This window comes from Phyllopteryx taeniolatus, chromosome 3 (genome assembly GCF_024500385.1).
Source record: "Phyllopteryx taeniolatus isolate TA_2022b chromosome 3, UOR_Ptae_1.2, whole genome shotgun sequence".
Classification (NCBI taxonomy): domain Eukaryota; kingdom Metazoa; phylum Chordata; class Actinopteri; order Syngnathiformes; family Syngnathidae; genus Phyllopteryx; species Phyllopteryx taeniolatus.
This window is the reverse complement of record NC_084504.1, coordinates 29,687,029-29,709,575: the sequence shown is the minus strand read 5'-3', so window position 1 is coordinate 29,709,575 and position 22,547 is coordinate 29,687,029. Positions and strand designations below refer to the sequence as shown.

The window sequence follows — 22,547 nt, the reverse complement described above, 5'->3', positions numbered from 1 at the left end:
GTGGAAGAGAAGACAGTCCAGTCAAAAAAAATAATACCGCCCCCCCCCCCCCCCCCCCCACCCCAAAAAAAAATTGTTATTTATAAACATGCAGTGTAACACAAACTTCCACTGTCCTTTTTGATATTTGGACTAACGCTCTTGTACAACGATAATTCCGATTAAAAATAAATACATTAAATATATATATATATTTAAAAATAATTTTAAAAAGATTCATGATATACGACAATAAATCATCCAAAAAGTTACAAGTGGAAAAAAAATAATAATATAAACAAATAATAATACCCCAGACACGGAGTGCAAACTGTTTTGCTTTTTTTTTTTTTTTTTTTTTTTTCCTTGAAGGAGAGACCCCCTGCGTGGGAGCCCACCTAGGTGCCCTCCACATGGACATGATCACAGCCAGGCTCCAATCTGACCTTGGCCGAGACGCGCGTGCAGGAGCCCTCGGTGTCTTCATCGCTTCTTCATCCCCACGATGCACCGCTTCCTCGCACCTCCATCACACGGCGCCGTGACGCGCTCCACGTGTGGTAAAATCACACACTGCCACATAATAGACTTCCTCTAAATGAATGTACAGACGGATTCATTCAGCTACGGCTCACATTTCGAGGAGAAAAAGATAATCCACGCAGGCGTGTCAGGCGCGGGGTTTCTGTTATGGCATCCAATTGACGAGCACCGTGGATGCACCAGCCTCTCTCTCTCTCTCTCTCTCTCTCTCTCTCTCTCTATCACGTGATTCCGTGTGGAAGCAGCTCACGGAGGTGCAGGAGTGCTGCACATCATCTCGCCCAGGGACACGAGCGGCGAGAGGGTCCACGGCCAGGGCAGAGACGATGAGCCTCATCCATCACATCCCTTACCATGGCCACACTTAACAACGCCGCTTTTTTTTTTTTTGATGTGCTGGCCTCCCGTGGAGCTTGTAAAGAGAAAAAAAAAAAAAAAAAACTTCATTCCTTTGAGCCACTTATGCAGTGTTTCCCAACCGTATTGGGACGAGGCATGTCTCAAGGAACACCACCAAACAATGATGTGAGAAAAAGTATCCATCCATCCATTTTCTATCCTACTGGTTCCAGTCCAGAGGCAAAATTTAGCAGTGCAGTTTATTGTTGAAATGATAAACTCATATTTTGCTACTTTTTAATTAGTTTTAACACCTATTTTTTTTTAAACTTGAGATTGGTTTATAAACCTTTGCTTTGGACCTCTTTTCATTAACAGTTAGATCATTATTATATTTCATTGTATACTGCGTTTTTGTACATTTGGAGCTATTTCTCAATATCCAAGAGACATATGTCTGTGGGTACTCTGACATTCCGAAAACATGCATGCAAAGGTGCTACAGAAAAGGGATGGATAGAGGTTTTCCCTCTCGGTAGCATGACTACATTCATTCATTCATTCATTCGCTTACACGAGACAATGCAGAAGATGGGATACATTTGCTGCTGTCTGCAAGCCTTCGACTTCCTACAGCTCTCGTATTGGATCTCATTAGATTTTCCAGGCCTTTCCGATGTTGTGTCCAGTGTGTTTAACAGCTGGCTCTTTTTCTGCGTCACTCCTCATAAAACATTAGCTATAGAAGAAAATTGGAACAGCTTTTGTGCAGGCAGGGACAGGGCTGTGCATGCTACATCTTGGTCATTCATTAACAGAAGCGGCCAGGCCAAAAAGTGCTGGTAAGACTTTTGACAAAAAAAAAAGCTCTTCATTAACACAGTGCACGGCAATGAGCTGCTGATGACATTTTCAAAAAAGAGATCACTTTCAGCAGGTTTGAGGTTGCTATCAAAATGAATGAGGATTTTTAAAAAAATACATGAATCATATTAAGAAAACAAGGAGGTGACACAAAAATCTAAATCCTGAATACAAGTGCAAGCAGCAGACAGAGGGTACAAAGCCAATCACTGCACTGCAGGAGTCTTGTGTCCAGTTCAGTGACGCCCCCTGTTGGCAGGCATTTACAACACCCGATCAATCTTATTGATCATCCGCACAAGAGAGACAATAGTGACTGCAGGGATGAGAAAGTCACTACATCAGCACGTGACCTTCACTGCCCAAGGGAGCATTGTGTCCCTCTTGAAGCAATGCGGCCCAAATCCTCACTGAGCCATCAGAAAAGGGCGCCGACTTTAAACGGCCTTTGAGAGGAGCCGCTTTTAACTTGAGGGCGCACTCAGCAGCAGTGGATGAAGCTCTTGACGTTAGTGCAAGTTTAAAAAAAGAGAAAAAGGCGGTTGACTTTGTATGCAAGGCTGAGGAAGCAGCTTGCCATGTCTGGCTTGAAAAGGTCAACAGGGATCTACTGCATATTGCCTATTCCATGACTATATTTTAGACAAAAGGATTGATAAAAAGCTTAATTCACAAAATTGACAACAATGGAATTGAAATTTTATTTTAATGCTCTGTGCTTTCATTTACCTGCGCATTGGAACTCAGGAAAAAAAAATCCAGACGTTCAGTGGGATTCATGTGGTCTACAACAATGCAGTATTTTTCCAAAACCAACAAACAAACAGTTCTGCTCTCTGGCAAGTCGTGGTCTCGGATAGTGTGGTCTTGAGCACAATACTAGCAAACAGACCCAAGGTGAGGCTCCCACAATGACGACAAAAATGGACAAAGTGTTCGCTCGTCCAGACTGGGGTCACCGGGGTCCCTACTCGAGCCAGGCCTGAAAGTTATGTGTTGGCTCCAATGGTGGAGGAAGCTGTCGGTCATGCCTGGCAAACCCAAACGTATTGTGAGGGTCTGCTGGGAACATCTGGCAGAGTCCTCTGTCAGAAGGAGTTTCAACCTCCGGCAGATCTTTGACCACGACCTGGAGGATCCAGGGGACATTGAATCAGACTGGTACATGCTTCGTCGTTCCATTGTTGAGGCAGCCAAACAAAGCTGTTTCCCAAAGGTTCAGGATGTTGTGGGGCTGTTGGTTGACAACCCTCTACAACATCGAAAGATGAAGAAACAAAGGCAAGCATTTGAGCTTTTCACTGATTTGTACTACATACATCCCTTGCCACCCCAAAACCTAGTAGTCACAGATCAGTTGTGACTGCAAACTCTTTTGCAGCACAGATTCTTAGATTGACCTGCACTGAAGATTGGGTCGCAGTGGTTGCTGATGGGCTAAGATCATGCAGTTGACCACTCACCAGTGGAGCAAGATGCTCAGCCCACCTCACCCCTAAACTCAAGCCAATGAACTACCAGGATGGCAAAACTAAGTAATATTAATCAATGCTTTGGTTTGGGGACTTTAGGAATGACAAAAAGTATGACGTCAGCAGGGTTCGTTTTGGCTTGAAATGTACTGGAAGAAAAAAGCAGAACAGCAGAATTGATCAAGAAGTTTAATATTTCTCTTTTAGATGCTGTACACACAAAGGACAAACAATCTCAAAAAAACAAAAAAAACAACAAAAAAAAAACAACCTGATTCAATTATACATATTTTTTCCCAACACCAGACATCCTCACAAACACTGGCAACACACAGCCACCTGTGAATCAATGATATAAAAAGGTGACAGATGCTTACACCCAGCAGAGCTGATGAAAAGGGCATCGGTGCAGTGACTGATATATTTATATTAAAAAAAAAAAAAAGGAATCCAATTAATCTTCATAGTACGATGGCGAGACACATCGCCGTCCTAGCCAGTCATAACAACATGCACACTGATTACTTCAGTGTTACGAACTGCTGCTTCATCATTTACACAGTCCTCTTCAGCCTTCCTGTCAGATGGCCACATTGCGTTGCCCTGATGCAAACACGCACAGACACACAGAGAGACACATCTACCAACAGAAAATGAAAGAATGTAACGACTACGATAGGGCGCAGAGGGCTGTTTCAGTCTTTAAGTCCAGTTATCGATGTCAAAATGACAGAAACGAGCAAACACAATAATGAAGCCAAGACAGCCTGCCTGCAGCTCACACACACACGTTCAAACGTATTTGGAGGGTGGCTGGGGTGGGGGGGACATTTCAGTACATGGCAAACTAAATAAATCAAGAGTGTGATGTGAATGCGGAGACGAACCAAGGGAGCATACTATTGGGTCTCTCCTCTAAAGATGATGACAGGTGGTTCAGGTAGGGCTGAGAGCTGGACTTGCACATTTGGATCATTTGGGTCATTTTGAGAGAGCTAATGACTCATACAAACTAAATTAGGTCGAAAAGAATTCTAAATGGAGCAATAAATGATGAAAGGAAATAATAAAGTGCTGGTTGACAGACACTTTGCAGCAACCAGTGTGTCCTGCACCGCATGACAGTGTGACGTGGTCCATGGGCAGGAGAAGCAGACAGCGGCGTCCGGCCGGTCAATGTTTATTGGGGTGTTTTTTTTTTTTTTTTTTCCCTTCCTTTCTCAGTTCTTCAGCACCGCCTCGTAGCTCTGGAACACACACTGGGAAACCTCGGGGGCTCTGCATCTCAGAGAGACCTGAGAAAGATCACAAGCAGGCTTCAACCACACAGCAATGGGTAGAAACTTCACATGAACTGCTTTAATGTTGCTGTGCATTCATAGTAGAGGCTAGTTGATTTCTTTCCTCACTTGTGGAGGGGGTTTGATTGGGATTTTCCACCTTCAGAGGAAGGATCAGAGGCGAGATGGCGCCTACAGTGCATATAAAAGGTCTGCACACCCCTCTTCAAAATCCAGGTTTTAGGGGTATACAATGATGAGACCAATATGAATTTCAAATCCTATTCCACCAATAACATGACCTATAACCTGTACAAGTACAATTAAATATTTTCAAGAGGGGAAGTGACGCTGACTGGTATTTGGAACCCTTCAAAATTCCCTCCACCTTGACCACTTTGGGTGTGTTATGTTCGTGGGGGTGGTGGGAGTTGGCTGAGGGGGGTGGCGTTGGGTCCTGTGGCCTCCTACGGGTGGCCGGTTTCGGGGCGCCTCGGTGGGCCAGTGGACCACCCTGGACCCCTCGGTGTGGGAGGTGTCTGGTCCACCGAGCCGCTCTCAGGTGGACTCCAGGGCCCGACCCCGCCTCTCGAGTGGGTGGGGTGGGGTGGGGTCCTCAGCCCCTGCGGTGCTGGCACAGCAATTACAGGACACTTCTGACAGTTATTGTGCATGCGAAACGGTGTCAATTCAATTGCATGTGTCTGCAGACACACTCCCCTGGGACTTATTTATTCACTGGGTGTGGGGCCACTCACTCATTGCGACAACAACATATAATAACATAACTATGCAAATTTCTTGGGTATCCCCTCACTTACACCCTGGTCCTATAGATGTTTAGAATTTACATAGCCACTCCCACCACACCAGTTGTACAGCCGGGTCCACGACCCCTGTCCTTCATGCTTCCCCTCCTGAACTGTCCAGTCCTGTCCTATATTTGTTTTACCCTTCCCTCAGTGTAGTACTACTGACCCATACAACACTCGAATCCAATGCGTCATTGTACTAGTTATAAAATGCTTTACTTTCCTCATCTTGTTCACAGCTAGTGGTTTGTCTTTTGTCAACTTCTTTTCCTATATTATTTAGTTACCTTTTCACTCTTCTCCTCGGTTTTTTTCTGTCACTCCCCTTCTGTTCAACTGAACGACTGTAATTCTCAATAAATAGCCATCAGAATACAAAGAACCCACAGTGGCATCTTAAAAAGTCCACTGTGGCACAGTAAAACTGTTCCAGCATAAAAGGGATACAGATCTTCATTTCTGCTTGACCTAACAGCCGGACAGGACTAACAAATAAAAATTGTACTGTATAGTGTAGGCTTGACTACGGCATTAGCCTATTCTCCTTCCCTTCTATGATTGGCTAAAAAGTGCTTGACACCCAGTAAATGTTTAGTTGATATGTATATTATTAATTACTTAGGATAGCATATAAAGATAACCACGCGTGGACTACAGGGCTGGGCATTTGACAACATTTTCTTAATGATCAATTACCGGTAATTGATTATCATTTGTTAAAAGACTATTAAATTTGATGCGAGCATCTCTTTGACACAAGTCTTGTAGTGAGTATAATAATGAGAGGAATTGTGTCATAACTGAGCCTGAGCTAAATTGTTGGCATCCTTTTTTTAAAGAAAGAAAACCCCACAATCATCATCAGAGCATTGTCCCAGAAGTATTGTAGTTTGTCATTATACATTTAAGCAAATTACAATCTCATCGGTTTCAAGTTACTTCAGAGATAATTGACAATAGATCTACCTTTGTATATAAAACATGCAACCCAGTATAGTGATGTAGTTAGTAACCAAAACCCATACAATTATCTGAAGAGGGGAGAAGGGCGAGAGAAGCGTGCCTACATCATTGGTCACACAGTTGCTATGGGGACACGAGATGGCAGATAAAAATGTGTCCAAACGATAAGCCGCACCCCATTTCTCCAACTCTACTGAAGTGATTACTCCCAGTTTACTTCTGATGTTTTGCTTGCAGAGTGAGTGTCGAAAGTCAAATTTATTCATTCATTGCCAAACCTGGTAGAGAAGTGGAGTGCAGACCTGGGACAAAACTATAATATGCAAGTACAAGTAGTAAAGTGTCATGGGCGACCCGAAGCCAATTAAGTTGCTTCTTTGGGGAGAAGGCTGCTAAAGTGAAGCTATTTCTCTTCTCTGTTCAGCCGCTGTAACAATTAGGGTTAACATATTTTCTTCCAGAATCCAACAGAGGCCAAAAAAAATATGCAGTAGCAGGGCCTCAATCGTTTGCTTTTTCCATCTAAAAATAGCCTCCGCCGACGTGGCTTTAGCGTGTCATGCCAAGGAACAAAGTGCAAGCAGCTCAGAGGCGAGCATCAGAACAAAGTGTGAACATAAACCACAAACTTTTCTTTTCATCTAATGAGCAATAACCTCAATGTAGCATCCAAAACACACACATCCCCTCCCACACACACACACACAGACACACACAACTGCTGAGTCTAAACTTAAGTACACTCATCAAATGCTAACTATTCGCAGCGAACATCAATTATTTAAACTGCTTTTACTTCACCCTGTGCCTCACAAGAAAGTAAGAAAAAACACTCACTGGCCTGGCCAAACATTATGCACAATCACATCTAAGAGAAGAATTGTATCAAACATTCCATCTTTGAAAAAAAAATGTCATTATTTAGCAACCATTTTATTATTGTGCTTTCAATTTTGAAGTAGTATCAAAATCCACTACATCGATGAATAGGATGAAATTATTATTTTTTATTTCCATCCTTTAATAAAAAACAAATTAAATTGACAATGTAGAAAATGCACGAACACATTATGATTCAGTCACTGGTTTGGGCCATAACATGTAAGAATATAGGCAAAAATGTAGACGATTGTTTACCAAAATAAAAGCAGCTTTTGCAAATGTCTACTTTCATGGAGGACTATAGAAATCGGAGGGTATTTAATTTTGAGAGGGTGAAATTCAGAAGATTTGGACAATTTTAAGTTAAACAAGGTCTCAAAATGATTAATTGATGATCATCGATTAGTTGTAGATTAACCAATTAATTGTTGCACGTCTACTCTGAAAAATAAACAAAAATTAATGTAAAGTGTAATTACGTTGGGACAAGCCGAGTCGCAATAACTGTAGTCCTGTATGTGTGCCTTTAAGGGGTGTGGCCTGGTGAGTGACATCAGGAATTTGGCCGGTTGGTCTGCGTGTGAGCGTCTTGAGTTTGAGTTTTGGCCTACTGTACCGCATAGCAAATGTTCTCATATTGTATTTGTGTGTTCATAAATAAACAGCTGACACCATCGCAAACTGTCACAATAACATATCTTTGCAATTTTTGATGCAGCTTTTGCATTGTATCTTATTCGATTATGCATTTGTACCTAATAATGTGGTTGGGTGTACCCATCTATACACATACCGCATTTCTAACGAGGTGTAAAACAGCTGAAAATTCTGATTATTGAGAAAACAACAACAAGGTGTCAAATGGAGTCGTCTAGCCAGAAGAATACAAAAAGATGATGTGAGCAGCAGCAGTGGGGAGGTCACACCAAGGTTGTCATTCAGGACCCATTATGCAGAAAGTCGAAACCAAACATGATCTATCAAGGCTGAGACAAGCTCAGACACTCAGCATCACAATGTAAGCATGCAAAGGGACACACGCATGCACACAGCGATATTGGAGTCATAGTACAATCATCGCCTGCCTTCCCAGTCACTCTCTCCTTCAACTCTCTCATTATTGCACATCAGTATCTATCTATCATGACTTCTTTTTTTGGTCTGATCGGTGCAGCGTCTGCAGTGATGTGGACTTTGTATCGGTCCGTTGTGGTAAAGGAGGAGCTAACCCAAAAGGCGAAGCTCTCAATTTACCGGTCGATCTATGTTCCTACCGTCACCGATGGTCACGAGCAGTGGGGATACAAGCGGCCGAAATGAGTTTCCTCCGCAGGGTGTCCGGGGTCTACCTTAGAGATAGGGCGAGAAGCTCGGTCATCCGGGAGGATCTCAGAGTAGAGCCGATGCTCCTCCACATCGAGAGGAGCCAGATGAGGTGGCTGGGGCATTTGATTCGGACGGCTCCCCGGTGAGGTGTTCCGGGCACGTCCCACCGGGAGGAGACCGTGGGGACGACCGGGGACACGCCGGAGAGACTACGTCTTTCGGCTGGCCTGGGAACACCTCGGGATCCCCCCGGAAGAGCTGGATGAAGTGGCTGAGAGGGAAGTCTGTGCGTCCCTGCTAAAGCTACTGCCCCCGCGACTCGACCTCGGACAAGCGGTAGAAAATGGATGGATGGACTTCTTTTTCTACTCATTGTTTCCTGTTTGTTATCTACTCAGACAATGTGGAAGAGACACCTACAATAATATTGTACATATTACAATAATATTCCTGTCACTAGAAACACTTCCCTAAACACTACAGTTCAAATTAAGTTCAGGAGGAGATTGCTGAAATGACTCAAATTGGTTGGAGAACATGACATTCATTCATTAAATCTGAAAGTGCGCTATCCTAATCTTCTAGTCAAATTGGGGTTGGCAAAATCTTGAATGATTTGAGATAAACATTAGGTAACATCAAATGGTGGGGGGGGGGATATATAATTTATTGTGAAAATATTTTTTTACTGATGGGCATAGAACCTTTTGATTCATGTTAATTAATGTCAGTTGTGCACCTTATTGCTTGATTTATACTGTATGTATATGTTGATGTTAAGACCATGTAAGTTTGGCCTTGAAGGAGGGTGCAAACATTTTGGGTCTTGGGTATTAAGATGAAAACATTTCAAAACCCTGTGTGAACTCACTGTGTAGTTGGGGTTTCCTGCCATGGCCCTGAGCTCGGCAAGCACCCAAATTCCATTGGTGAGTTTCATGGACTGGTACAGCATATCCTGACCCTCCACAGTTCGCTTAGCTATGGTGAAGATGTTGCTGCCCTGCAGTTTGCTCGAGGCCGCATCTTGAGAAAACAAAGAGTAAGTTGAAGTAAGAAAAGCCTCATTTGAGCCACAATACAACGATGTGAGGACTTAGTCAATAATACCCTAATTAAAGGTCTTCCAGAGTCCGACTTCCTGATGTGATGCACCAGCACATAAAACACTAATTTTTTTTCTCACGAGAAAAAAAAAACTACCCGTGAGGGAAAATATCCATTAAGCTGTCATTAGCATTTCTTCTCCAGCTCGGCTCCTCCACCGCTTGTGTAAAACCACATTATACAATACAAATAGGGACTGAAGCTTATGAATCGTCATTAAATACAATTTACTTGAAAAGAATGCAAAATGAATTTTATATTTGTCAGGCTCTATGATGTGACGCGACTCTACAGTAAAGACCTTGTCACCTGAGTTAAGATGGCAGTCGTTGAGCTGGAACTTGGACTCATTTTCATTCGGAATGTCTTTCCACGTGGCAAGGAACACCTGTCGCTCTGCACATGAAAAGACAGGCGCAACGTGAGTACAAAGTCTTTGTGCTAATGAGACATAGACAATATGAGTAAACAAACATGACGTGGCAGATATTCTGTTTTGAACACAGCAGCAACACAGCCAAACCCAAACAAGATTTTTTTAAATACTGTATATGAAACAAAAAAGTGCATACGAACTTCCACATTACATCTAAAAGGCAATCTGACAATAAGGCCCTTACTAACAGATGTTGTCCTTAGCGACGGTAGAGAGATTGGAAGGCATTGAGTGAAGAGCTGCAGCAAAACCACTCACCCATCTTCCCGTCCTCTACGAAGAGCATGCTGATGGGGTACTGGCAGCTGAAGTAGAAGACGTCAATGTTGTTCTTAACGGCCACCTAGGAGACGGGCAGTGTTCAAGGGGGAAGGGAGATAGCAGGACAAAGCAATGGAAAAATTAATTACTTGGCAAGGGTTGTACAAAATAGCTTTCGTCGTCACTCATATCTTATGTCACATTAGCACAAATTTTATTTGCAAGAGTGGAACATTTCCCTGGCAACATTAGGTCCACTTGCACATTAAGATTTTCTGCCTTTCAATTAAAAATGTTTACTACAATAAAATACTGTTACATTTTTGATTGTCCCTCCCATTCTGATTGCCTCATTTAGCTCACAGAAGAAAAATAGCAGAAACAGATTTCAGTATGATGCAGTACATTGCAGTTCTACCACTAACAAAAGCCTCAAAAATATATAAAATCTATTAAATTAATTTCTCTCTTACTGGGAGGGCCAATCAAAGCAAATACTTGTTTCATATTATTTATGAAAACTGTTGTATTGGCTAGTAGCTGTTGAGGGTCATTTCAATTAATTCCTATAAAAAAAAAACAAGATTACATACCAGCATATGGTAAGCAACTGAAAATTTAAGGTAGGTATATACTTGAAATAAAAAAAGGCTAAAAATATAAACTTTTAAGGAAGGTACATTTATCAAGTGAAAAAGTGTAACTGGAATATTCCAAGTGACTGCAACATCAAGCAGTCTGCTGAGAGAAGCCCAGCGAGTTTGGCCAACTACCTGTAGAAGACACCAGAATGAGTCCTGACTAAGGAAAAACGAGTGCAAACTTGATTGCTCACGCTAACATGTTTGCAATGTGCGAGAGTGAGTGAACACGTAATTTAGCACCCGCTATATTTGCAATATTAGTAAAAGATTGAAATCTTCGTAGATAACGTGCAATATGACTACCATCAGGGCGCACAATCTGTTCGAGTGAACACGCAATTTAGCGCCTGCTATTTGGGACCTTAGTATGTCGCGCTCTCATTCTTTTAAAAAGTATAATGCAAGCTGCCAGTAACGCAGTTATTGTGGAGGGTTCGGTACTTCACATCCACAACCCACTCGTCTCGCTCCAGCTGTTGCCACTGAAGACCACCGACATGAGCACCAGAGGAACATTCTTAACACAGCATCGGGGAGATAAAGCACAAGTGCAGATGAATGATTAATGAGGCTGCAGTTAATGAAGCAATCTGCTATCTTAGCTAAACTGATCACTTGAGGTTTGGCACCCCGCTCAAAGCAGCAGGTGACTGCGATTAATTATGAATAGCCTGAAGTCAAGTTGTTTCCATCAAAAGTCACTAAAGCTTTCCACTTTAATGTGCACATTTGCCATAAAAGGTTTCAGGCAATGAAAAGGCTACAAAAACTGCGACCAAATAGTACTCCAAATAAAGTTCTGGGGCACTACCTTCCATCAGGACTAAAGAATGACAAACGTTTTTGGGAAAAAATAAAAAATATCTGTGAGGGTGTCAAACTAGAGAGTGGTGCCCTTCAAAGTGAAGTAGAAAGTCAGAAAAAGGGCTAATAGAACCAAAGGAACCACATGTTGCATGACCACTCATGGGTGCCCCCACCTCTTCCATCCCTCTAGAAGCTCTTATCTTCTTTCGCAGCTACACAACGCTTCATCGGCTATTCTACCCGATTCAAACTACTGCATGCCGCTATTGTGTGGGTCTAATGTTTTTATTCAAACGTTACTAAAAGTTTTAAGCAGCATTGTTACACAGCTAACAAAAGTAAGAGACTTTAATAATAGTCAAGAGTGAAGCAAAATAAATTACATAATCAAATATTTTAACCACTAAATATTTTTATGTTTTACATCTATACATGAAGCATATGTAATTTAAAAACTGTACAAATAAAATTGGAGAGACAAAAAGTATTCTGATACCGTTGGATATTTTAAAACTCAACTACTAATAGACGTGATGTGCTGAAATTAAAGACGAAGGCCTATGTTTAAAAATCATCAGGCAAGTTTTCCACCCACATTGGGGAATTAAACATTTTGAGCATGTTACCTGCAGGTTATTGAGAGGCTCCATCTTCATGACAGGTCCCACAGTACTGAGGGGAAGGACTGCTTCTATACTCTGGTTTGGGCTAACTGGAGTAAGAACCTGGAGAGGACCGGCAGGAGCCAAACCAAAACTAAAGCCGGACAGAGAGGGGGGTGGGAGTGTAAATGACAGAAATGTCTAAGTTTACCGACCACATCTAACTAACCAGGTGTTACCTGTTTCTGTTGAACTGTATGGCAAAATCCGTCATGACACTCATTGCTTTATTTGTGACAGTCATCTCCATTTGAACAACCCCAGCTCGACGACCAAATGTGCCCGAAATCTCCAGACCCTTAGCCTTCATAGCGGGAAGCCAAAGCTAGAAAAAGAACGTAATTTCTATCAATTAGGAGCCAGCTGTGTTTTCAAGTAATTTCTTTAAACTCACCATTTTGGGAGGTACATAAGCTCCCATTGGCATACCAACTCCACCGCCAAGGTCAAACAGGTCATCCAGACCACCGCTTACAGGGGCGGTGAAAGAAGGCGGTACGGCAGCGGGCGGCGCACCGAAGCCAGCTGTCATCTGCAGGTCACAAAACAAAATCAATTAATCAGAGCAAAGCTGCTCGAAGGTGGAGGTGAATTACAACTACTTACAGCAGGACTTCCTCCAAGGTCTCCACCTAGCTGGAAGTGAAGCATAAAGTTAGGTTATTGACTTGTGCAACTTGATATTGTTATATTGTGCAGGTCTGAGAAGGTTGGATGATGAGTGAGCAGCTGCAAGCATGGGAAGGAGGGAGGGGCAGATAAAACATTTTACTGGGCAAACAAGTACAGCTGAGCCTACACTGCTTGCTAATGGTTGGGAAAGCGGTGTGAAAAACAGTGACACCAAACAAAGACAATGGTAAACTATTGCATGTAGGAAGTGGTGTATCACTTTCACACAGGTAACATTTCCTCAAATAGCAAGATCAAGACTGTGGAAATATGAACGAAGGCACAGATCAGATGAATAGGCAAAGTAATCTAGAGGTCACAGTGGTAACGCAGGGGACAAGAGTGGATTCTAGTCACTCGGCAGTAAGGTCCTCTGGACCCACCTCAGTGGGGCTGTAATCTGGGGGCGATGGGGAGTGATGCGGGGGCTGCGGTGACTGATGAGTGTCCGTCCGCAGGGGAACGGGCGGCTGATTGAAAGATGAAATAGATTGCAGAGCCCATAGGTAAGACAAGAGATGGGGTTCTGGGTCCAACTATTTGTCTTGGTAATAGGTAAATGGTGATAAATTAAATTATGCATGAGAAAAAAAATAGATGACAAAATAATTCTAATGCTAGAATGGTTTTAAAATGTGCCCTCCCCTCCGTCTCGTTACCGGCTCAGACTCATCCCCCATCTGCAGGTGCAGCATGGAACAAGGGAGGAAAAACATACCGTTGTCGAAATAAGAAAAAAATAGTGGTTAAAGATGAAAGTATAATAAAAAGGAAAGATAGCACAGGAGGCAGGGCAAAAACAAACACATTTACCAGGCTATCCAGGCCTCCCCCAAGAAGGTCCATAGCCCCCATCTGCACAGCGGAGGAGGGAGCTGGTGGTCCAGTTGTGGTTGTAGGTGTCAGGTCAAGATTGAGCAGATCCCCCAGAAGGTCTTGGGATGGGATGACGGCAGGGGGCACCCCAGAAGCGACAGCAGTAGAACCTGATTCTGGGCTCTCGACACTTTCCCCGCTAGCAAAAATAAATAAATAAATAAATAAAATAAAAAATAAAAAATCCAATATCACACGTGTAGAAGGAGACACTTGCTCGCCAGGTAAAGGTGATATAATACAGTATTTGTACTTTTAAGAACTGCAGAAGCCTAAATATAGAATTAATTAATATTTGGATAAAAGGTGATTTAGGTGTATCTTGATAAAAAGAGGCCATTCCCGGTACATTATTTACACATTAAAATAGTCAGTTGATGTTCACGGTAAGTAATAATAGGTTACTTCATTGCACTTAAAATGTGTGTGTGCGGACAATTTAAAAAGGTTTGACATTTTAAATAGCTTTCATAAAATTTGAGAGTTGTGGAGTTGTTGTTTTTTAACCTCTTTCTCCCTCTTTATTCACATGATTCTTTTTTGTTATCCTGGAATAATGTTTGTATCATTGTGTTAATTCTGAAGCAAACTATGGAACAGACTCAAGAGAATAATCTGGAGTTTTTTGTTTTTCTTTGAAAACATTAAGGTTTCATGAATTAGAAACCTAAAAGAACTATACCCATCTTTCAATGAATTTCAAGCTCCCAGAAGAGTGCAATGTGCATTTCATGCTGTGTCTGCACTGCCTACAGTGTTCATATGAAGAGAGAGTGACTCACGATCCAGCACTGCCGGGGAGTCTCTTGTGCAGAACACCACGGCTGCCCTCCACAAAGGCGCTGGGCGGCTTGTGATAGACGGAGGCCAGAGTACCAATGTGGCATATGAGCTCCTCCAGCAGTGTGGGTTCAATCAAGTCAGTCTCCTCGGAGATCAGAGGCTTCTCGGCCAGAACAACCTCCTTAGCAGCCACTGGGTCGGTAGAGAGCAGACGCCAGTAGATGTAGCCACGATCCCTAAGGTCTGGATTATCAGAGTCCTGAGGAAAAAGATGGCCATTCAAGTGGGAACAATTAACATGAATTGCTGGCATGAAATTGTTTTTTTACACTTACCTGAGTTGCCAAACTGAGGACCTGCTGCACCAGCTCTTGGGTCTCCGTCGGCTTCTTGAGGAACAACTTAACAATGGCTGTTAAAAGTTGCAACTGCACCTGAAGCACAAAATAAACAGAAGCAGTACAGTATGAAACCTCTCTCACAAGTACCTCAAATACATTTGCGCAAGGTTAACTGCTAACAGAGGGAATATTTCCGTCTGAGCTTTAAAGTATTGCCGTTATTCACTCACACTGCACCACAATAATGCACCTCACTGCTTCGATTTCTCATAAATGCCACAACATACTAGCCAGCTAGATGGTACAGTGTTCAATTAAAGCAATCAAATCTAACTTCCCAACCGTGGCAATGAGCCCAGGTTGTGTATTAACATTAAAACGCTCATCAGCTTGCATTCTCCTAAACCCACCTGAGTGCTTTCATCATGGAAACCCTCCAAAAAGCTCTCCAATAGTTCATCAGCATTGTCGATGCGCTCAGCATACTCCCCCACAATCCAAATCATGGCTGCACGTGCCTCCGGCTCATCTAGCGAGTCCAGATTTTCACACAAAGTAGCAATCACACTCTCGTACCTGCAAACATCGTGGGATGCAATCAGAATGTCACAAATACATCACAGAACAGGAGATGCGACAACCACAGAATGTATCATGCAAACATATTACCAGATTTATGGAAAATTACAAGAAAAATATTTAATGTATATATTATTATAACATTTAATTCAAAGATTATGAACCAAATGAATGGGAATTCCATTAAGGCATTCCAGGCCCACCCCCCCAAAAAAAAAAAAGTTTCTTTTTTTTTGGTAAGAAAAATAGCAATCGATAATATTGTAACTTAAAAAATATATACAGTAATAATATTAAATTATTGTGTTAAAATATAAGCAGGCATGTTCAAATATAAATTCTTTAAAGGTTCACAACTAACGTGATAGCGATGCTGGTTGTATTAGCATTAAGCTAGCGGACTTTCATAAGACAAAGTTATTTGGTTTGATTAAATAGATAATGTGTATTTCTCTTTTTAGTTTTATAGTAAACTTCAACTGGGAGTGGCAATAAACAGCTTGAAGCAAGCACTTGGCTTCTTGTTTGAAGAATCATTTAATATCTGCTGCTTGTTGTAACGTTCGCTGCCATCATCTATTGCACGTAACAGATTTTTGCTCACAACTCAAGACAAGACAAAAAAAAAAAAAAGGCCAAACCACAGCTTGTATATCAAAAGAACCGTAAGCCGGGTCACTCTTAAGTCGAGGTACCACTGTACCGAGTGGCTTTGTCGGCTGCTCTTCTGTTCTTGTCAGTGCATGTCTAATGTCACACATAAATGTAAATGCTGGATATAACGGGCTTGACTACCATCTCAATAGTATGGAAAATTGACTGCAGTAAATGTGTGACTTCACTCTGCTACTGACGTGTTACGTGGATTCCACATGGAGTCATATAAAATCAGACTGTCTGTGAGGCAGTAAAGGTGTCGGAGTGTGATTTGTGATTGGATGAGTGAGTCTTACTCCACTGGCCACCGTCAGCAATTATTGTCCTTACACACCACTAATGAACCATATTTTGACCATATTAAATGATCTATGCTTTTGCTGTAGTTTAAATTTACATTTTCAACATGTTTATTTGTGTTATTTGAGCAGAACTAACAGCGCCCGACAATCTGTCAATTTACACTACAGTTGTATTGTCAGATATCTTGATATCAATAAAATTTTGATCCACATTTGGAAGAGGCCTGATTGCAATCTGAGGTTATCCAATTCCATGCAGTTGTTTTTTTTTTACCCCCATCTAGCCTGAGTGACTAGATCACATTAATCACTTCCCCTAACAGCATGCATCTAAATGAAGTACTGATCTGCGCTGATGCTTCGGTGTACAAAAGAGAGTTTATGTACCCTTTAATATATTTTTTTAATTAATTATTTTTTTTATTATTTTTTTTTTTTAAAGGGACAATGCACATTAATGCGGGTTGCTCCTCTTTACCATTCAATGTCCATCAGGGTACGTACTTGTTGGGGTACTTGCGAAAGATGTCCTTGATGACCACAATGGCCTCCTGCACAACATAGTTGACCTTTGTCTGGATGAGGTCAAGCAGTGTGCTGACACAGCGCTCTGCAGATTGCTAACGATAGAAAATAAGATTCTTAATCATGACACTCCCATTATACACTTTACCGTATGTCTACTCCCCAGCCCCATCAATAATACATACAATATGTGTACTGTGATCCAGTATGAGCGTAACACTCATTTTAGCAAGGTTGTAAAAGGTTGTAAAGAGAGAATCCTTAATATACTCAAAATGACACTGACATCTCTCAGTGTGTGTATATCTGACCTATGCAAATATTGTACATGTAAACAAAGTATTGGCCTGTGAGTGTGTATTATTAAAAAAACAACAACAACATTTAAAAATAAATAAATAAATAAAAAAGCTTTAGATTGCATGACACACATTAACACACAGTTTGTTGTACTTAAAACAGTCAAATCTATCAGACCAATAGAACTATGATCAGGTTTGACAACCAAAAGATCTAACACCTAACTCTCTAACCTCGACTTTAATGGCACAGCGTCCGATGGCCCGGACAGCTTTACGGACAAAGTCCACATCCACCTCAGTGGCATATTCCTTCAACTCAGCCAGCACCTGCGGCAAGACAGATGAAGCATGAGGAAACATCTACATCTCCCATAAATGGGTGTTAAAGAATGCTTTAGTAATGGTAGTTGTTTATACCTGGGCGATGTTAGCTTGAGATGCCAAGCGGATCATGATGTCCAGTTTCTCCAGTTTGACATAAATCGGGTCATTGTACTTCACGAAGAAAACCTTCATCTCATGTTTTAGGATCTCCGGTCTGAAATGTTCACAAGTGTTATTTTATCCATCTACCCAGACAGCATGTAACAAAACATATGTATAGATATATTTTTTTTTTACTAAGCTCAAGTTTAATAACGATGTTATAAAGAGACACTGTTGCTAGATTCACCGTCTTTGCACAATGAGGTTGATGTTTCTCAGTGCTACATATTGCAACTCAGGCTCAGCAGAGAGGAGAGTGACCAGTGGAGGGGCCAGCTTCTTCAGTAGGGTTCCATAGTAGTCCAGGTCTTTCGGCAACATCTCCATGAACTTCATGAGAACTTTTACAGCCGACAACACCACGGCAGAGTTTGCGTGGGAGAGCCGTGGGGTGACGCGCTCACAGATGCTAGTAAAACAACAGGATAATGGATGAAAAATAAGGCATGGAAAGTAAATGGTAGTTGTCGCACCATCTTCTTACCTTTGAGACTCACGGTCATCTCGAGGTGTGTAATTGGCCAGGCAGTCGAGGATGAAGATCTGTCCCCACTCTGTACATTCATTAAGAGCTGTCAGTAGCTTGTTGATGGTCTGAGGGTTCAAGTCCAGAAGATTGCTGTTGGGATGAGACTCCGCAATCTCCGACAGCGCTGCCACAGCGTTTGCAACCACCTAAACATCAAGAAGAGAAGCAGTGTCAGTGTTAGTATGTGGTCAATCTCTGAGTAGCACGTTGGGCCTAATGGAGTCGTACCATGGGGTTCGAGTCAGAAATGAGGTCTTTGAGGGTGTCCAGGAAGCCTTGATCCTCCACCAGTTGTGCATTGATATCATGGAGTTTGGCAACACACACGGCTGCGGTCTTCCTCACATAGGGGTCTTCGTCCTTTAAACACTTCCGCAGAGGCTCGCACAGGTACTCCGTGATCTTGTCCACACGGATGCAGCCCATGGTGCGAACAGCCAGGGCCCGGATTAGAGGATTTGGGTCTTCACAGTCCTGAATAATATCGAAAAAAGGGTATCAAATGTAATTTGTTTTGTTGTGCTAATAATTGATCTGTCCTGTTATTCTAATCTAAGTTGTACTGCAAGAAGGAACACTCATATTTTACCATCCATATATTTTAGGACCCAGTAGGATTTATCATTACACTTAGGAAAAACAGATCATGAGAGACAATAAGTGGTTATGTACCTTAACAAAGGTGTTGACAGCCATGATGGCCATGTCTGGTTGACTCTTGGCATAGTTCATCAGATAGAGGTAGACCAGCTTTTTCAGTTCCAGGTTGTCCGTCTGCATGCAGTTCACAACATCTGGAAAGAGGGCACTGGAGGGGCACCAACGTACTTGTATGTAACCACAGAGTAAATATGCAAGGTAATCATCAACCTGATTGTTCATCATTGGCTTACCTGACATCCTTGCCAACAGTCATAGATGCAATCACTTTCTTCACTGCCTCCTTCTTTTTCTCTTTTTTATCACTGTTCAGCTCAGCCTTGAGCTCAAAGATTTCACCTGCATGAATAAAAAAAAGAATCATAGAATTAACGAGAATAACACAATTATAATCGCTGAGCACATTAGATACACTTGCACAATATAATGAGCTAATAACAAGGGCTGTGTAATTTTTTTTTTTTAATTAAACCACGGTTGTAGATTGCAGAGGTGAGGCGAACTGCATCAACACTGGGTGCCAATACAGTAAATATAAAAAAGTTACACGAACTTTTAGTCCACATCATCTTTGGCAGAGACAATGATTCAGCCAAAAATGAAAGATGTAAGCTTTTTTCATGAAGTTAATCATTTACAAACTAAAAAACTAATATAAATCACATACAACCTGACCTTTTTTGGTGGTGGTGAAGTATTTTGAGTCTGTCATCTTGGATCCAAATTGTCGGTTCTCCTGAAAAACCAAACAAATGAAAAAGTTGAAGGGCTATATTCCAGTGAGGAAACACCACAAAAGCAACAGGAAAAACTAGAAGTGCAAGCACAGGAAAATTAAAGGACTTCCTGCCTTTTGGGAGACAACGGATGCAACAAAATGAGAATACAATGGATTTTGCTGAAGAAGACAAACATTTCTAAGTAAGGTCAACAATGACAACAACCATTCGGATGATAACTGTCATGAACGAGACCTACCATGGTGAAAATTCTTATTGGCTTGAGATGCCTTTCAAATTTTATTTTAAAGATGAAATGAAAACATGCAATTCTTGGTAGTAGTCTTAAACCTTACGGCGATCTGATCGGTGTCATCGGTATCGTCCGATAATTAGCATTTTATGCTGATAGGCTTTCATGTCATAAGTCGCCGATCCGATCAACGACGTTATCAATTGGCTCTGCAAAAGACGTTTAACTCTGTGTCTTCGTCGCGTATGAATCCAAAAGCTAGTTCATTTTTAGTTTTGTCACGTGTCTCGTAGCGCAGTACTGTAACTATCTGACAGCCAATAAAGCTTTTTCAATCTTGTCGGTGAAAAAACACGTCCTCGGTGTGGGACTATTTTGCGGTGTCTCAGACAAACAACACGTAAATTACTTGCAGTCTGTGCACAACTGAAGTACGTCGTGGGGAACGTCATCTAAATGCAAATTTGATCGAGTACCTGAAGAATGTACACGAGGAGCATGCCGCGTTCGAGCAACGCAGCGTGGGGGGGGGGAACAAAACAAAAGAAAGAAAAGTGTCAAAAGGACTCAAACTCTGGACAACACCCGTCCATATAGCTGGGACAGTTAGAAAGTTAGACTAAGCATGTCATTAACAGTATTTATGAAAGTAATTTAATTGCAATAAAGTAATTTAATTACAGTAGGTTAGCACCCATTATTTCTGTCATGTTGTAATATTGATTTGAACAAAAAACTTATGTCAGTGGCCAATCCTTGAATGCCCCCTAGAGGTCATTGGTGTTTTAACTTTTGTCTAAAATGCGAGAGAATAATTTGAGCTGGGACGGCTCCAGCACGCCCGCAACCCTTGTGAAGATAAGCTGTACAGAAAATGGATGGATGGTAGTTCAGATAAACTATAATTGGAAACGTGACTAGTGGCCGCCATCTTTGTGGAATTTTCTAAAAAAAAAAAAAATGGAATAAGCACTTCATAAGTCTGTAAAATCCTCCATACCAAATACATTTAGCAAAAACAAGTGATGACTAAAGTACACGGCCGATTCTACTGCCCCCTTTTCTCACTCAAAAAAAACAAACTAAATTTCTCAGGAACACATCCTCCGATCTTCAACATTCTTGAGGTGTGTGTTGTAGTCTGGTTAAGCGGCCATTCCAACTAAACTCAGCGTTTTGACTGACAAGTCATTTTGGGTAAATCTTGTCACGTTGCTACTATGTGTTATGGAAAACCATTCATTGATGAGAATGCTTAAAGGAAATACAGAGTGAACGTCACAGCAGTTCTTTAAAATAATGCAGCACAATTTATAAGTAAAAATGTATTTGCCATTATCAGTAGTTGCAAGCACTAGAAGTAAAGAAACTTGCGGGTAGAGCGACGCAAACAGCTCGGAAGTTGACGTTTTACCAGTAACTATCTCCCAATTACATCAGCAACAATAAGATTCTTCGGAATTTTTTTTTAATTCTTTTAAAAAGACCTCGACGTTATTTATTTAGGTCGAGCCAGTTTCGTGTGGAGAGGCTGCTGGCCTCAAGTTGACCAAATGCAATATCACACTGAGGTAGTTAGCTATTCCAAAAAAGCCACAGATACAAGATAACACCTTAAACTCCCTCCAAACGGTTATTCCTCGTTTTAGTGATTTGCAAACTAGCGCTAAGTGTCATTCACGCGAATTGACGCGCTCTTAAATATGCCACCAATTGCACTGAAAGGCATCGAGCTAACACGCTAGCATTGCAGGCTAGTTGCTAGCAAAGAGCAGACTTTAAAAAAAAAATAAAACATGTAAAAAAAAAAAACACTTTTAATCGACAAGTTTCTTAAACCTGTGCTCCGGGTTATTCGCTTAGTCACGCTCTCATACGAACTACTTACGCATAGTTGGTTGGCCCATTCCTGCATGTTTGCAGTCATACGAATGAAAGAGTTGCTACGTGCTAACGTTAGCTGCTGCTGTCAGTGTCAGCTAGCCACTTCTTCAGCGAGCTCAGACCAGACCTGACCTTCTAAGCACGCTCTTAAGGAAGCTTTTTTTCCCCGGGATGCTTAAGCTCTTAATCTGTCGGCCTATTTTAAAACTGACACAGCGAATTAGTGCACGCTTTGGATTTGAAAATAACGCTGTAAACACCATGAATGTGGCGAGACATCTTACCGTGACAGGCGTAGAAGGAGCTGAGTGGCAGTGATGATGATGATGTTTGCCTTCGTCTCTTCCCACTCGGTACACTTCCGTCTTTCCGCAAAAAGAACGTTTGTAAACACACACGGAAGGATCTAAAAAAAAATAAAAATAAAATAAAAAAAAGTGTGGTAAAGTGGCTTAAAAACAAAAAAAACTGTTTTATTACTGTCCAGATATGTTTGAACTACTTGGTCCTTTTAACTAAGGCCGAGCCTTGACAGCTACATGTTTCATTCAAAGTTGATAATAATAATAATAATAATATAGTTTTAAAAAAAAGACAAATTA

At 41.6% G+C, this 22,547-nt stretch overlaps 1 protein-coding gene across 5 annotated transcripts; it reads right to left on the bottom strand.

The window, feature by feature from the left end:
• Positions 1–742: 742 nt before the first annotated feature.
• ap1b1 (adaptor related protein complex 1 subunit beta 1) lies at positions 743–22,356 on the bottom strand. Of its 5 annotated transcripts, none has more exons than XM_061768418.1 (24): positions 21,950–22,211; positions 19,765–19,825; positions 19,323–19,428; positions 19,102–19,237; positions 18,658–18,903; positions 18,385–18,575; positions 18,088–18,309; positions 17,832–17,952; positions 17,646–17,741; positions 17,092–17,207; positions 15,460–15,625; positions 15,044–15,142; positions 14,708–14,967; positions 13,863–14,064; positions 13,709–13,729; positions 13,433–13,519; positions 12,984–13,013; positions 12,772–12,909; positions 12,557–12,702; positions 12,342–12,471; positions 10,262–10,346; positions 9,877–9,963; positions 9,332–9,486; positions 743–934 (listed from the first exon to the last, which is right to left on the bottom strand). In XM_061768418.1, exons 1-24 carry the CDS (start codon positions 21,986–21,988, stop codon positions 887–889), a joined length of 2,988 nt encoding a protein of 995 aa, XP_061624402.1. In that variant the 5' UTR covers positions 21,989–22,211; the 3' UTR covers positions 743–886. The 5 variants fall into 5 exon arrangements, with proteins under 5 accessions (XP_061624402.1, XP_061624403.1, XP_061624401.1 ...); XM_061768419.1 differs by lacking the exons at positions 743–934; positions 21,950–22,211 and adding exons at positions 3,373–4,492; positions 22,230–22,356; XM_061768417.1 differs by lacking the exon at positions 743–934 and adding an exon at positions 3,373–4,492 and having other exon boundaries at positions 21,950–22,209.
• Between the last annotated feature and the right edge of the window lie 191 nt (positions 22,357–22,547).

What these genes read in the sequence shown, in the direction of transcription:
- ap1b1 (XM_061768417.1), bottom strand. Translation starts at nt 21,988, where the DNA reads ATGACTGCAAACATGCAGGAATGGGCCAACCAACTATGC. An exon ending in GCTGTGCCATTAAAGTCGAG is followed by an intron (nt 17,208 to 17,645) that starts GTTAGAGAGTTA and finishes TTCTATCGTTAG; the next exon opens with CAATCTGCAGAGCGCTGTGT. An exon ending in TTTCGCAAGTACCCCAACAA is followed by an intron (nt 15,626 to 17,091) that starts GTACGTACCCTG and finishes CGATGTTTGCAG; the next exon opens with GTACGAGAGTGTGATTGCTA.